General features: G+C 47.3%; 4 protein-coding genes across 4 annotated transcripts; 3 read left to right on the top strand and 1 right to left on the bottom strand.

The window, feature by feature from the left end:
• Nucleotides 1-767: 767 nt before the first annotated feature.
• TRV_02737 (uncharacterized protein) lies at nucleotides 768-1,929 on the top strand (the record flags this gene model as incomplete). Its single annotated transcript, XM_003023111.1, has 3 exons — nucleotides 768-813; nucleotides 891-1,549; nucleotides 1,627-1,929. 3 exons carry the CDS (start codon nucleotides 768-770, stop codon nucleotides 1,927-1,929), a joined length of 1,008 nt encoding a protein of 335 aa, XP_003023157.1.
• A 4,951-nt stretch (nucleotides 1,930-6,880) lies between these two features.
• TRV_02735 (uncharacterized protein) lies at nucleotides 6,881-7,806 on the top strand (the record flags this gene model as incomplete). The annotated part of the gene is made up of 2 exons (XM_003023110.1): nucleotides 6,881-7,158; nucleotides 7,218-7,806. 2 exons carry the CDS (start codon nucleotides 6,881-6,883, stop codon nucleotides 7,804-7,806), a joined length of 867 nt encoding a protein of 288 aa, XP_003023156.1.
• Nucleotides 7,807-9,018: 1,212 nt separating this feature from the next.
• On the bottom strand, nucleotides 9,019-9,837 carry TRV_02734 (uncharacterized protein; the record flags this gene model as incomplete). Its single annotated transcript, XM_003023109.1, has 3 exons — nucleotides 9,019-9,219; nucleotides 9,417-9,511; nucleotides 9,666-9,837. 3 exons carry the CDS (start codon nucleotides 9,835-9,837, stop codon nucleotides 9,019-9,021), a joined length of 468 nt encoding a protein of 155 aa, XP_003023155.1.
• Nucleotides 9,838-10,942: 1,105 nt separating this feature from the next.
• On the top strand, nucleotides 10,943-15,970 carry TRV_02733 (PT repeat family protein; the record flags this gene model as incomplete). Its single annotated transcript, XM_003023108.1, has 2 exons — nucleotides 10,943-11,228; nucleotides 11,313-15,970. The coding sequence occupies 2 exons, from the start codon at nucleotides 10,943-10,945 to the stop codon at nucleotides 15,968-15,970; spliced, it is 4,944 nt and encodes a 1,647-aa protein (XP_003023154.1).
• Between the last annotated feature and the right edge of the window lie 417 nt (nucleotides 15,971-16,387).

Raw genomic sequence — 16,387 nt, 5'->3', positions numbered from 1 at the left:
GTTCTTGAGGCCCAGGAATTGAGTTTGAATACATACTTATTAGATGACGAGCGTGCATATACATCTGATTTTATACTGTTTGAACCTCCCTGATTCTCCTTTTCCACCATTATAAACCATAAACTGCCACAGTAATATTGAGGAGAAATAAATGTCATTAATCAGGTTGTAAATCACAAAATACGTCAGCTTGAACTTCAATGTCAAATTCTCCAGAGTAAGTCCCACGGTAGTTAGGCCTTGTTTGTCTCGCAGCTCTTAAGGAAAAACAAGTCTTCTCTGCTTCTCGACTGCAGTGTTGCCCAGCCACTTACTAACCATTCCTCTTCTTGATATTATATCTCCGTTTCTCACTAGCCTGGAGTTCAATGAGATCGAACAGTGCTTCTGTTTGCAGGGTCTATCTAACTGTACACCTTGAAAGAATGAAGGTACCGCTAGCGAAAAAAGACTGCAACTTGTTGAGTTATTCTAGGCACTAATATAATGGTCAAAAACTTGTAGGAGTTTAAGCAATTGATGATAAGGAAAGTGCCGTGAGATTGAAGATGAAGAGGAAGAAGAAGAAAATTTTAAGTCGAACGTTGAAGAAAAATGTGGGTGGAGGATGGTGTACCACGTGACAGTTGACACTAGTGCGCCAAGCCCTGAATTGCGCTCTGGACGATTTTTCCAAACTCGAGCAGAAAAGGACGAAGCAAGCAAGCTCTTTTTGAACAAGGAGGAATAAGAGGCATTGCGCTGCTGCATAGCTATAGGAAGGGGAGATGGCAGCAGGAAATAATGGAGCAAGGCAGATAGCCTCGCTTCTCAGTATGTTCACCTGTTATAGTGCCCTGTTGGCAAGTCATTGACAAGTCTTTTAGGATCACATTCCAGGCTGGATTCAGGCGTTTGCCGGAATTGCCAGGAGGCATTGGGCCGTCGAAGCTTTGCTACAGCAACTGTGTCCTCAGACTCCGCTTCATCGAGCAGCGCCATACCGCCGGTCACGGCTGCAGATACCGTCCAAAACTTCCCATATAGAATCAAAGCCGGAATCATCCTCTCGCGTGCACCCCGTATCACACGAGACCTCACTCCTTTCGAAAAATCATTCTATTTCTACCAGCGTCGACTGAATGAGCGTCTTGCTCTTCCTTTCACACGATACTTCTACTTTAAGCGCGGAACCCCAACGGACGAAGAATGGAAACGCAAATTTAAAGACCGCCAGACTCCCGCAAGAGATATAGGAAAATATAACGCCTATTCTGAAACGGCTTGGAACGATGAATTGCTAGTTGGTGCAACCGAGTCTGAACCACAGAACCAGGTGGATGCTCTTGTGCGCGATGCAGAAGGATTTTCTCTTTCAGAATCAGACGGGGACGCGATACACGATGAAGTGCCAAAACCGCTACCAAGGATCACGGAGGCAGATAAGAGCGGTGACGAGAAGAGCTTAGATCGAGCTTTGCAACGTACGCTGTACTTGTTAGTTAAGGTCAAACAGGGTTACTGGAAGTTCCCTAGCGTCGTCTTAAACGCTAAGGAAAACGTTCGAGCGGTAAGATACCATTGAACAGTGACAATACTCTTTCTTAGTGGAGACCAAAAAGTGAAGTCTAACTCTCAAGTCAATAGGGAGCTGAACGTAGTTTGTTGCAATCTGCTGGTCCCAACATGAACGTCTGGACTGTTGGCTATCACCCCATCAGCCATTATGTCCAAAACTTTACCAAGCCGATTATCGATCCAGCGACCGGGGTGGAACTCAAAGGGGAGAAAACTTTCTTTCTCAAGGGCAGGATCCTAGCTGGTCAGGCCAATATCGCAGAGAATATGCAGGATGTTGTTGACTTCAAATGGCTCTCCAAAGACGAAATCCAGAAACACGTGATGCTACCATACTGGAGTGCGATTAAGAATGCGCTGCCAGAGAGGTGATGCCGTCACTAGTTTCGTTTGCATGCTTTACTCCCATGGCGAACGGTGTTGTACCCCCAAAACCCATACTTCTATACGTTTCGATACTTTCTTGCATTTACATGATAAGGAGAGCCTTGGGTTATCATGCACATTGGTAACCATTTGTCCTTCCTAAACCCGATGTACTTTTAGATATGTAAAAGACCTTTCATATATTTTGTCAATGTTTATGTTTATTTTATAATATATACTGAATCTTTTGTTGAAGTCAAGGCATCAGTCAACCATAAGACAATTCAAACACCATTAACACCATTGACACCATTCCTTTCGTTGAGTTACTTGCCACGTGTTTACCAAGATATATCAAATGGAATTATTTCGAGTTGAATTTTTGACCCTGAACAATTGGCTGGGCTTTTGATGCACCAGACGCATTCAAGCTCTTGCCACACATTGCGCATACTAGACGCACGCTCAATATCAGTCCTACAGCAAAGCCATATTATGGATGCAACAGTAAACAACATAAAGGGTAGACATAACATGGAAGGGAACTTACACTGTTTCCGATAGCTGCACGTCTGGCAGTATTTCCATCCCTGGCTTGTTTTCGAGCTGCAGCTCTCACAAGAACTTGAATATGCAGCGTACGGATTCTGGGCTTTCTTACTGAGGAGCTTATTCTATCTTTAGAGTCAGTATCTAATTCCTCGTTATCAAACCACGATAAGAACAACATTTGCAAGCTAGCTTATGTGTTGAACAAGAATCGCTAAAAATAATAAAGATAATAGCCTCTCTTTAGGGGGAACAGGGGGAGGCAATAGACATGACAAGGCTCCGCGCGTCCATTAAACAAGGAAAATCTAACAGTGAAAAGTGACTTCAGGGGGCTAGAGACCTGGTATATAATCGGGAATGCCGTCTCTGCGTACGTAGATATAACGAGTATGTTTTGCTTGTGAAAACCCTTGGGTATACAAAAGACAGAGTGTGTTATGACAAAAACAAAAAAAAAAAAAAAAAAAAAAACAAAGCAGGAAGCATACGTATCATACCTTTGAGACACCAGTATTCCCTAGAGTCGCTGACGACTTTTTACTATCGCCACCGCGGGTGCCACCGCCGCCAGCGGAAGAGCCTAGGTGAGATCCATAATACATCTCGCTCTTCTTCTTGACTGCCGGCGTGACGAGCTCCGTTTTCGCGACCTTCTTTTGGCACTTTGAGCAGACCATCTTTCCTTGTCGGAAGAAAGCGGAGGATCGACCTCGGCCTCGCTCTTTTTCTATGACGAAATGAGACAACGTCCAGAGACAGGAAGCTACACGCGCAAAGGAAGATGGGAAAAGAGAGACAAGAAATGTCTGATGTCGTTGAATGTGACTGACTGCGCCACAACTTCTATGGAGCCACATGATCACGTGGGTGGCTAGTGTGCTGTAGGGCTGACCGGGGTCCAGGTGGCTCGTGCTCGAGACTCTTCTGACGTCCGACCTTCAACTCCGTCGCTCGTTTGCACCAGGAAGGGCCTGCATCCTCGACTTGGAAGAAGCAAAGGCCTGCAAGGCCGAACTGTTGCCGAGAGCCCGTTTGAGTGGGCTCTGTTATGGCCGCGAGGTCGCATTCTGTCCCCCGTCTCCTGCGGCACCCATCCTATCCTGGTCTTACTGACTGCCTTTTAAGTGCAGGATGCGGGTTCCTGGTGAGCACCAATGCCCATTTTTGCATTGGTGACACTTGTTCAAAAGTCAATTGAGCAAACGCAGTTCTATGATACAACCCTCCATCATTATTCATCACGATACTCAGCCTTGTTCACGGTCATAGCGACCCTCTTTTCGCCAGCCTGTCTCGCTCTCTCGGTTTTACTAGAAAGGTTTGGCACCTGACAGCGGGTTCGGGCCGCGCTAAGTCATTAGTGAAGCCAATCCAAAGGGAAGGCCAACAAGAAAAGTGCGAACGACTCCAGGATAGAGTTAATAACAACCTGTATTTTGGACCTCTTACCTTTTTGCCCTAGAGGGAACCTTTTTCGTGATCGACGTATTTTACGATTATGAAGGTGTTGACTGGCCATTGATGGCGCATGTGTGATGAAGACACGCAATATATTTCGGTATTTACCGTGCCAGCCACCGAGTTACACTGTATTCTTCATGTTGCTTCTTTGGTTGAATCGCCTTCGGCAGGGATGCAGGGCACCACAGAATATTCGCAATATCGGGCACCAGGGGGTCCATGGCATGGGTTGAAGAACGAATTACTCATTATTCTTATTATTTACTCTGAAAGCCACAGTTACCTGGGGTCTCGGCTTGTGGAGCTATCTCGGGCAAGGTTAGAGTTGACCTTGGTAACTAGCTTCACTGGAACTAAATGCATGCATGGATGGTGCATGAGCATTGATCTGTTAGACCGAGACTGCAAAACCTCAATATTTCGCAAATCTACTCGGAAAGGACACTCACTTTGCCCAGTACCTCTCACAAAACGGTGGGGGGAGTTAAGAAAAAATAGGGAGGGGGGAGGGACAACCCTGTGGCGACGCCTTCCGATGTGATCCCGCCCTGATTGGCGTGTCATGAAAACGCATCAAATTGCTTTGACAACCCTATCCCGATATCCGGAATCCTAGAGACGATAACGTGGGGCGGCAAATAAGAGGTTATATTATGTCAATCTCTTTGGACGTAGCCTTGAATGGCATCAAATCGTCTTTGAAACCTCCTCTGGGGCAAGAGCCAAGCACCCCAACTTCCTAGATATAAAATATAGCCCATATTAACGTGGCGTATCAAGCGGATCTCTTCTCCGAACAAGCACCCGATGGCCTTGGTCTTCCAACGGCACGTGTTTGTTATGTCGCCTTTTTTTCCCCGATTTATTCGGGAAAAATATTGCCTGGAGGAGTCACAGCCCTCCCGTGCCCAAGCTTAATGCTCCTCCGTTACAGCCAAATCTTCTTGGTGTGCCACCCGGAATTACCAAAGGCATGGTAAGCTTCATGCATCCTGTGTGAGTGGGGAGAATATTTTCATGTGCATCAACTCCTTTCCACCAGGCTTCGAAGGGCATTGCAGCTTTTGCTAATCTTCTTATCACTTCAAATTTATCAACAGTGGCAATCTTCTTCTTCCAGTATCTCGTCTGCCAACCTACCATTACCAATAGGCCCGGCCGCCTGCTTGATGCCTTTCTCATACTATATGACATGCTAATCGGCCGGCTCAAGCTCTCGCGATCTTGTCGATTTGGTGGCGCTGTTGGGAATTTGCATCCCAGCTGAGCCAAGACTTGACACTGAAGCCTTTCATCATGCATGAAGCTCCAGCGCCTCAGTAACTAATTTACCCCAAGTCAATCTTAACAAGAGCTTTTGCAGTTCTGGTCATGTGCGGATCCTTCCAGGCGTCCTTCGTCTGAGCATAACTATCTGCCCTAAGCTTGACAAATGCTGATCTGCCATTGGTGACTAGACTCTGTAACTCTGTTCTTGCGATCCATTTTTATGGTAAAAGTTTGCGAGGCGGCGCTGCTGAATATCTTGACAACATGCAACACCATGCCTGGCCAGATGGATGCTAACCCACCTTCTTCAAATCATGGTCGCAAATTTTAAAATGAAGATGAATGAATGGCATTATTCCAAATACAAACCCTGATTGACCAATATTAGAGGGTGTCATAGCTCCGAATCATGGTTTGGCTGCATCAGCTGTCGCACCAACGCTTGAATTTAAGGCTCTGATGGATGTAACAAATTTTTGGGTGCAAGTTGATGCTACGCTATAAGTACCAGGTCGAGTCCATAATATTCTCTACTTACCCTTCGTACGTATTTTGTAGCATTCGCCTTTTCACCGCGTTACCGAAGACCTTTGCTTTTTATCTTTATTTTTAACAATTTTATTTTCATTTGTTTTCTTTTCGAGCTGCATATAGGCTTCGGGTGTGTTCCCGGTCCTGGTCCTACATATCCTGCGCGGAACTCCCCTGCTGCATAGTCGAGATCTACCTGCAACCCTTTGGCAGTTGTGATATTTCCGTAACTATACGTGGTCCCTTCCTCAAGCGAGAAGACCGACCAGCCGGCGTATAATTATACCTTTTCTGGGGGTGGGTGTGTGTGCCGACAGTGTGAATGGAAATACACATGCATATACGGACCTCGCATACCAAAGCTGCCTTCTTTGTGGGTCACTAGCTAAGACCTGATCTGCTGCTACTTCGTCGAGGTGTGAAAAACGTCTTTTAGCCACAGCATCCGCCTTTTGGACCAGGGCAACAAATCCGCCATCGGTGGCTAATAGCTCCCCCTTCCTTGAACATGGATATCCAGACTGACGAACCTTTTTCTCTTAGCTTAATTTCTTTTTCATCTCCTTCATGAGGTAATGATGACTATTAATCCCTAGTCCTCTCCTGGTAGTTGGTTTCCTCTGAACACATTTCTTCTTTGCCCTTAATCTACTATAAGTTGTACGGCTCGCCCGGCTAGGAAGAGCTTACCATCCCACGCCCTATTTCATTTCGCCAGTCCAGCCTCGCCAACTCTCTACCAATCTTCGAAACATCACGCGACCAGAGGCTGAAGGCCCTCCCGGTTCGTGCGATATATTTAAATCTGTGTCCCCATTTCCAACGGCTCCCATATATACCACGCACGCGCATTCTATCCAGCCCCCTGCGAAAGTCGTATTCTTTGTCCAAGCATTATCCTTTGGGCTAAGTCGGAAGACACATTGTTGGAAATATAGACCTAGTTGTGGTAGGAGGGAGCGGGTATAATACATCGGACAAAGACACACTTGTTCGGGCGCCAGTCAGTCTCACGTTTTGCCGTATAATCCTGCTGAAGGACCCCCTCGGGGCAGCTTCGAGTGTCAAAAACGGGGAATTCTCAACCCTACGGGTCACTCCGGTTTCTGGGGAAACAAAAATTTTTTTTTAATCGGAAGCCAAGATGCCTCCGAACCCGTCGACATTCACTGCGCTCAATGTACCATCCGGTTACACGTTACCGGAAAGCCTGGAGTATTTCTCCCTTGCAGCGCGTCCAGACACAGACCTTTGGCGCAAGCCACCAGACCGCGAAACATCCACAGCCCCAATATTATACACGTCTCTCCAAAGGCCATTCGTCCTTGCTGAAGTAACAGTCACAGCAGATTGGGAGATGGAATGGGACCAGGGTGGTTTAGTTATATTTTCAGGCCCTCCCCCAGGACCACGTCTGATCCAGTAAGGCATAATTGCATTCCTTGGAGAATAGGAAACTGTCTGCTAACTGACCTTTTCAGGCCCAATAACAGCAATGAGCTCGTCCCAACCACAGTTATCAATCTTGATAATAACAACAATTCAGTCAATGCCGGGGAGCAGCAGCAACAACCACCACAACCACCTCCGTATCCAGACTTCAACTTGGGCCAAGGTAAATGGGTCAAGGCTGGACTTGAGTTCTCCGCGGGAACTGTCAACGCGTCGTCCGTCAGCGCCACATCAGACGGAGCAGACTGGTGCCTTTCTCCCTTAGCGCCGCCCAATCAGCCAACAAGTATAACATCTCTGCGAATCAAACTAGAGCGCATTGGCCATTCTCTCTGGGTATGGTATCAAATCCCGCCATCTTCGTTTTCTACAGACCAGGAATCCAGTCATAGCCCAGGCTCGGCTGCCCAATCATGGCGGAAACTGCGCGAAGTAACATGGTTTTTCTGGGGAGTTGAAGACAAAAGCGTGCATATTGGCGTCTATGCCTGTCGACCAGCAAATATCTCCATATCCAGCACCATGTGGGCGGCGAGAAACGGTGGGCAATATTTTCATGACAATAGCCCATCACCCAACTCGTTAGTGGTGGATTTTGAAGATCTTGAAATATTTTAATCTTTTGACAGCTCCTTTCCTTTGTTTTTCCCCGGTACCAGTTTCTGGTTCATTTGTCTTGTTCCGTTTTATCAACCCTCAGTGCTGTTCGCATTTATGTTCATGATGACTTGATGAATGTGTGGGCGTATTTTGGCGGAGATGGCGCTATCACTTCGTATATATATATAATATGCCGCTTCTGGCTCCTGTTTCCGGAACCTCATCACTTTCTATACTCCGTATCGCTGGGAATTGAATTGAACTGTGACGAAGAACGCGCTCGGCTGTTTTGCAAGCCACGAAAATTTTTATTTTCAACGTGGCCGGGAAACAAAAAGTGAAGCGGGACCCGACAGCTGGAGATCTCGCACAAAGTTCTCCGTTGGTAATGCAAACACTTCAGCAGAGATCAGCAGCCATCGTGTCGCACTCCTCGATCGGTTGCTTGAGTTTGTCCGCTGCAGGAAACAAATTCTGACTTGAACCACGAATTTGTGTTTATGTCTTGGCATTAGATTAAGTTCATCGGAGCGTTCCGTCCCGAGATCCGAGCCCAAGGATCCTGCTACCTCTATGCCAAGAATATATCACGTGATACATCCTGGGCGAGTGACATCCAAAGAGGGTATGGCTCTCTCTTTCAGTATGGAAGTAATATATCTTTCCACTTTCATTAAAGGCCTGGAGGGGCGATGTGTGCCTTCACCTTGACGAGCTAGCTCAATGATATACACGCAAAGTGCGGTAATATCACCCCCCCACACCTCCAACACCTCCAAGGTACTGGCATTCACATATCTACAAAGATCATGCGCCTTCTTATGTCCATAGTGCAGTGGATTATCCCACGGCTTCAATTGAGTCGAACTTTGGACACGTCAATACCATCCTAGTGCCTTTATCGCCAACTGCAGAACTTCAATTCCTGTTACCCAAAACGCCAATTGATAGAAAGAGTTTTAAGGGAGTTGTCTCAGACCTAGCAGGAAAAAAAGGATACCTTGATTGGGATGAATACTCTTTCATATAGGCTCGTTATAGTATAAAGAACATCATTATGCATAACCTTGCAGGAAACGCCTATTTGTCTCCAGGCAGCTCGAGAAATCGCCTTGCATGTATAAACAGAATCTGTGCTTCGGGTGATCAAAGGGGTAAATGCCCCGTCCGGTTTGGCTATTTGGTCAGGAGTATAACACTCAAGGCAAGGAGTCAAAACGGCGTTTACCATTAGCTTACCATTTCATGCAAAAGTTTGGCCACCGCCGGCAGGTACATGATCTGAATCCTGTCAGCACCATTGAAGACCTCGCTAAGGCGTGGTATTATATCAGGCTTCTTTCTTTGGAAATATCCAATTTCTAGGTGAGATCCATGGGAAGCTACCAGGTAAAAGGTCTCAAGGGTCTCAGTATATTTTATGTATGCTTGCTTGAAGCCCCGAGTCCATCTTGTACGAGGAGCCCTCAAACGTGCACAGCTTGTCTTGCAACCCCACCATTTCAAGCTGTTTTCCCTCACCGCTAAAACCAGAGTTCGGTGGGGCATTCGCAATCGCTTATCTTGCTCTGCCTAGGCGCTGAAGGTCCCAGACTTTGTGTCACTCCTTTCTCTCTTTTTTAACTAACCACTCGCCAGAGAACATATTCTTCTGTAACAATGGTATTGACTTTCGGGGAGATGTCTTTGACATACAGAGTACGGCGTACCGTTTCGCTCACTTCTATATGTGAATTGACGATGGCCAACAACGTCTTCGTATTTCTGATCCCCGAACCTCGGATATGAACATGATCTGCTGCTAATTAGCAACTGCTCAGCAAGAGGGAAAAAAATAGACATTAAGGGTCCACTCACATGTGGTCACATGACCCCACCAATTTTCCAACCGGTGGATTTCTCGACTTCATCCCAAATAACCGTGAGGGATACGGGAGCGAGACGAGCAACAAACAATGGCATCTTTGTCCCTTTTTCTGTTTCTTTTTTCCCCTGGAGACTATTAGACGGAGGTGGGAATATCTTTTCCTGCCCAACTTGTATCGCCATGCCTTGCCTCCTGCATGCCTGAGGTGCTTGCGATCAGTCCGGTTAGGCCGCCATGGTGCAGCACACACCACAAGTCAACAGCTGGTGTCGAAATAATATGGAGCCTGCTAAGGGAAGGGAAGGAAAAAGCAAAGAGGCGGTTTAACCAAGCCGTGAGCTGCAGCAAATGAGCTCTGTCAAAACGCCATAAAAGCGCAGGGATGCAGACAAACCCTCTTTCGACTCTCTTGTTATTTGACTAGCTAGTAAGTTAGCCGGCTCATCACTCTGACAACAAGTCTGCAGCGCTAGCCGGTTCAGGCTCGATGGGGTCGTTCTTCGTCCTGCCAGGCTTTTGCTTTTGACGGAAGCAGAGAGAGAGAGAGAGAAGAAACAGAAAAATTTGATGACTCTCCCCCCTCCCCTTTAGTAGTGTATTGTCGTAAGTAATTGAATGCTATATTGCTTTTTGGGCTTTGACTCTCTGCCTTTTCTCTTTTCTTTTCTTCTTCTCTGAATGCACGGCAAGCAAGCCATTTTGCTTATGATCATCCTCGTCTGCCTCCAAAACCAATAAACATTGCATCAAGCCCCCCTGGGAAGAGAGAAAAGAAAGACTCCTTCTTGCATACTTGCCCATCTCTGCAACTCCCCTCCTCTGTGTGCCCTCCCCTCTAGTTTGTCAAGGGAAAGAAATAAGCAGGACAGCCATACCTTCGAAGGTCTCTCTCATAATTTGACATTTACCCCAAAAGTTTTCCCTTTACTCTGCTCTGTTTGTTTTTCCCCCTGTCTTTTTTTTCGCCTTGATTCTTGATACCCTCGTCGTCTTTGGGGGCATAGTCGTGATATTTCGAGCTTTTGTCCCTTTGCTCCCCTGTGCTTTGTGTTGTAAATTCGTCTGCGGAAACCTGTCTTTGCCTCTTATTTATTTTATTTTTTTGTGCAGCTTTGTATATCACCTTCGGCTATTATCTAGCTAGCTTCATCTCTGCAGGGCTTCGAAACAATTCCCACGGCCACGACTTTACGAGTTTACGATACTAGAACTAGCATTTCAACCACCATCGGCAATCAACAGCAACAACCAGCGACTGGAAGAGGAAAAACAGCCAACTCTCTAGCCATGACTGAAGCCGTTAAACGCACCGTCACCATTGCAATCCGTCGACCGAGCAAAACTCCAGCTGTCTTTGTGGCCGCATGTTTTACCGAACCGGCATGGGAGCCTGTGGAGCTCACACCTCAGCTTCTAAGTTCGAAAGACGCACCAACTACCGAAGACAGCTCTACGCAGGTCGAGGAGTACGAGTTTTCAAAGAAATTTGAGCTACCAGAGGGCAAATACCAGTATAAATTCCGTCTGGGTACGGATGAAGATTCTTGGTTCTGTGACAACGACGTTGAGACAGGTAAGTCAAATTTCATTCACTCCACATAACGACATATCTCCCAACTCTGATGTTTAGGGTGACTGACCTGTTATGAATATTTAGTGGTCAATGATGATGGAATTTGCAATAATGTCCTTGTCGTAAACGATACCTCCTCCACCTCCGCAACTGAAGGCTCCCAGCAAACCAACGGTACACCCAATGGCACCAAATTGAAGGAACCAGCCAAAGAAGAAGATGATACCGAAGAAAAGGCTAAAATCATGGAAGACATACCGGTAGACGCCGCTGTTGTTGACAAATCTGACAAGGAAGTTCCCGTTAATGTGGTAGGGGAAACCGCTCCAGAAGTGGAGAAACAGACGGACAACCAGGTGGACTCCGTTGGAGCTCCCGAAGCTTCAGCTTCAAAAGGAAACATCTCTGAGGAGAAGAGTGACGAAAACTTGTCCAAGAAGGAAGATACTGTCCCGGATAGCGAAAAGACTGTGTCTGTCGATACCACCGAAATGGAGCAGGAACAATCTTCGTCTGACAAGCTTGAAAATACAATGCCAGAGTCTACAAGCAAGGAACTCCCGGAAGAGTCCAAGGAATCAGAATCTCGAGCAGAAGTTTCTCAGAATAACCTAGAAGCGAAGAAGGAACTCTCTGAGAAATTCGATGCAGTCGAAGCAATCGACCCAGCTGAGACTATCAAGGAAGAATCCAATGACAAAGTTGAAACACCTCTTGTCACTGAGTCCGAAACCACGGTTGAGGAGCCTAAGAACAATACCGCTGAAGATCTAAAAACTGCTCCAGCCGCGCCGGAAAACGATGTTCTCCAAGCTGAAGTTGCGCCCGAGGCTCCGGCTATTGAGCCTACCGAGGACTCGACTAAAGAGGACAGTCTGCCAGAAGCCACCAAGAAAGACGCTGTCCCTGCCCATGCTGAAGAGCCGGTTGCCGAGAAGGCAAATGGTTCAGCTAAAGAGACTGCCAATCCCGTGGCTTCTATGGTAGTTGAAGAACCAACCGTCATTGAACCAGAGGCTGTTTCTGAGGAGAAAAGCAAGGAAGAACCGGCGGCTGAGCTAGAGAAAACTCCAGTGAAGGCCGAAGAGATGGCTGAATCTATTTCCATACCTGCGGTTGAAAAGGCAGCACCATCCCCGGAAGCTATAAAGGAAGATACCCTGGCTACCAAAGAAGAACCGGTTTCTATCGAGCCAGAGAACGTGGAATTACCTCAGGAGGAAAAGGTTTCAGATAAGAACGCAGATCTTGTTGCCACAGAAGACAAAATCAAGGAAGTATCGGCAGCTGAGTCTGAACCAGTTCCAGATGCTGTAAAAGCTGACTCTGAAGTAGCCGCTGTACGCGAGGCGGAGGCTTCTGTCGAAGAGCCCAAGGAGCCCATAGTATCCAAGGATATCGCCAGTAAGGAGATTGCCTCCGATGACGCCCCTGGACCAGTCTCCGAGAAGCCCGCGGTGGCCAATGAAGAACAAGAGAAGAGCTCCAACGAACCAGAGGCTATTCCTGAAAAGCCAAAAGAAAGTGCACCGGAGTTGGAACCAGAATTAACCGAATCAAAGCGTGATACAGACGCAACCGAAAACTCGACAGTTGACGGACTGGAGACACAAGGAGATCCTGTAAATACTGAACCTGAGGTGATGCCCGCTGCACCCGACAAAGTTGTCTCCACTGAAGATAGTGAAGTTCCTTCCTCAAAGGAGCCGGAGCCGGTCATTGAGGCACCAGAAAACGAGGCCGAGGCGTCGGAAGAAATCTCTACCGAAAAGGAGGACGGAACTACTGAAAATGCAAAGAAAGAAGAGTCCCCCCTATCAGTCCCAATGCCCGAGGAAGCCAAGGATGGAGCAGAAGAGAAAACAGAGCCTGTTCCCGCACCTGTAGCTACCAATGAGGTTGAAGATGTTACTGGGGTGGTTGACGAACTCAGTAAGGAAGCGGATACCGCTAACGAAGAACCAGATAAGGATGCCTCTCAGCCAGTTGAAGATTTGAAGTCAACGGAGGACGATGCCCCAGTAGTGAAGGAGGCAGAGACCATAACGGATGATAAGCCGGTGGAGGAATCAGCTCCGGAGGTACTCAAGGACAACACCAAAGAGGAGTCACAAGAACCTGCCCCAGGGCCAAACGCCGAAATTGCTGTTGCGGCTGATGAAGCCCCAGTAAACGAACATCAAGATATCGCTTCTATCGAGGAAGTCAAAGACTTATCTGCCGATGATCCTGCGCCAGCTGATTGCAACGTTCCGGCGGTTGAGGATGAGGCTGTTATCTCAGAAAGCAAGGACACCCTCGAACCTGAAGTCAATCGGGATTCGCAACCCATCGAGAAGAAGGAGGAAACTGAAGACATAGCTGATCCTGTCCCAGTGTCTGCTCCCGGAGCTCAGCCTGCTGCGGAAGAAGATCCTGTCAAGGAGGTCCCTTCTCAGAAAGAAGATGAGACTAAAGAGGCGTCTGAGGTGCCCGTTATCGCTAACATCGCAGGTGTTGAAGCACTTCAGAACGTCAAATCTCAAGCTAATCCAGAGCTCTCAGAAGAGGAAGCAGGCCAGGTGGCTCAGAGCAGTACTCCTGCTCCGGAACCCCAAGTGGAAGGCGAGACCAAAGCATCCGAATTGAAGGAGCCTGCTACCGAGGAACTAGCGCCCGTTGCTGAAGAGCCTGCAGCAGCTATCCAAAAGGATTCTGAAAGTGGTGACTCTAAAGAGGAGGATACAAGTGCCCCAGAAAAGGAAGTTGAAGCCGCTGGCGAACAAACAAATAAGCCGGAAGAACAAAAGCTTGCTGAGCCGGAGGCTACCGGTGACGATGCACCAATTCCTGCTGCCGCTGAAACCGAAAACAAGGAAATCGATCTCCCCAGTAAATCCATAAAGGATGAAGCGGCTGCTACTACTCAATCATCGACGAGTCAAGTAACGGACGAGCCTTCTGATAAACCGGCTCCTGTAGCTTCGGAAGGGCCTGGAGAGCCCGATGTTAGCCAGGAACCTAAGGAAGTTCATGTTGAGACTGCCGTTGTCGAGGATGCTAGCAAGGAAGCCAACGCTCAATCCCAAGTTGAAGATGCTGCTGTAGATGCGCCAATTGATGTGCCTGAAGAGCCAAAGCAAGACGCAGAAGCTGTTGTCAATGTGGAAGAGGCCCCCAAGGACGTTCAGAATGACGTCACTGCAACTGGGGAAGAAGTTAAATCCGAAGCGGAAAAGAGCTTGGACCATGTCGTCAAAGTCGATGACAAGCGAGCCGAAGAAGCTGTCGAAGAGGCGCCTGTTGCTGTGGAAGAGACAGTTGAGGCTGAATCTGCACCGGAGACTGTTGCAGCAGACCCGGTTGCGGACGAGACTCCTGCACCAGAACCTGAGGCTGCTGAAGAGGAAGCTCACAAGACTGAGACTGCTGATGTGACCACCATCGAAGAAAAGGACGTGTTACCAGAGGTCGCTGAGACTCCTGTTGTTCCAGAGGACACTGAAAAGGAGAATGTCACCGTTGAAGCTGAGAAACCTGAAATTCCTACTTCGGAGGCTGTAACTACCCTCCCTGGCTCACTAGAGGCGCCGAAGGACACTGAGGAGACTCCCGGTAATCCCGATAAGTGCGCTGCAACTGAGCCTGTCACACATAATATTGAAGAAAACACAACTGTTCCTGAAAACGTACCTGAGCCTACTGGCACTGGCAGTGCATCAGAAGGGACAACCAACAACCCGGCAGAATCTGTTGCTGATAATGAACCTGAAGTACCTACCAACAAGGATAAGGTCACTAAAGAAGCTATCTTAGACGAACAGCTTGTTGGTAGCACCTCTACGGAAGGTAAAAACGATCCTAAAGCAGACTTACCGAACGTTTCAGCAGACTCTATTCAAGAGGCTGGCTTACAAGGGAAGCTTCAGTCAACTGAAGCCAAACCTGATTTTGTGACGGATCATGCCAAGGTCGAGGAGGATCAGCCAAAAGAATCTTCCACCAGCAAGACCGAAGGGCAAGAGGATGCTCACAAAACTAACGGTGCTACAATAGCTGCTGCTCTCGGAGCAGCTGCTGTGGTTCCTGGGGCCGCTTTCTTGGCAAAGAAAGCCTTTGAATCTGGGGAAACTACTGATAAGAAGACTGCCGCTGATGATACTCCTGAGGGTACGGAATCGCTTATCAGTAAGAAAGGAACTGTTGATGATTCCGAACATATCAATAACGTTATGGCCAAGGAGGATTCAAAGGTTGGCGCAAATGATGAGTCCTCCAATGGAACTAAAAATGGTCCTATGCAAGAAGAACCTGCTACCGCTGAATCTACCTCGAAAGCCCATGCGACAGAAGAAAATGATAAGGGCACAACCATAGAAAATACATCGCTCCCTGAGCAAGTTAAGGAATCTCCTGTTGGGAAGGATGATGCTCAAGAGACTGTCAATGGCAAAGTCATTGCCAACGAGGAATCCAAGAAGGCTACCCCCGAGACATCCGCATCTGCTGATATTGAGCCAAGTTCCAGCTCTGCTACTGCCCTTGCCAACGCTTCCACTGCCGCCACCACTAATGGAACCAAGACCAACGGCACGAAAACCAATGGAGTTTCTGAAGAGACTCGTCCTCCGACCGGCAACAAATCTATCACTTCACTGACATCTCAGCGCAGAGATAACTTCCTCAAGTATATATGGCGCGCTATCTTCGTCAACTTTTTTGGAAGCCTCTTTGGATTCCGTCGTCGTGACACCACCGCTTAATACACGCCTGGTCCAACACTCTTGCATACCCTGATCTATTGAACCAATATGCATTTTCAATATATTGCAGTGGCTTATTAGTTACTGCAATAATTGTTTGAAAGGCCTCTTAATTTTGAGCATTTCTATGACATTTCCATTTGTTGCTTTTTTGTTCGCGTTTTCATATGTACTCCCAGAATTGCCCCATGATATCCTCCCTTGTTAATGAATCCTGTGATGATTATTTCTGTGATGTATGAATTTGGGTTTTTTAACTCTTCTTACCTCCTGGAGAATGGTGAAAATCCACTTTAGCTAAATCAAGAACCATTATATTCCATATCCCTTTTTTATAGAACTTCTTGTTCTACATATTGAATATTTAAAATATCTTCCTGATACCTTGTCCTCTTACCCTCTATATGATATCCTACA

Source organism: Trichophyton verrucosum (assembly GCF_000151505.1).
Source record: "Trichophyton verrucosum HKI 0517 chromosome Unknown contig00236_1.f1.exp, whole genome shotgun sequence".
In the NCBI taxonomy this organism is placed as follows: domain Eukaryota; kingdom Fungi; phylum Ascomycota; class Eurotiomycetes; order Onygenales; family Arthrodermataceae; genus Trichophyton; species Trichophyton verrucosum.
The sequence above is the reverse complement of the archived record's forward strand: the minus strand, read 5'-3'. Positions and strand labels throughout refer to the sequence as shown.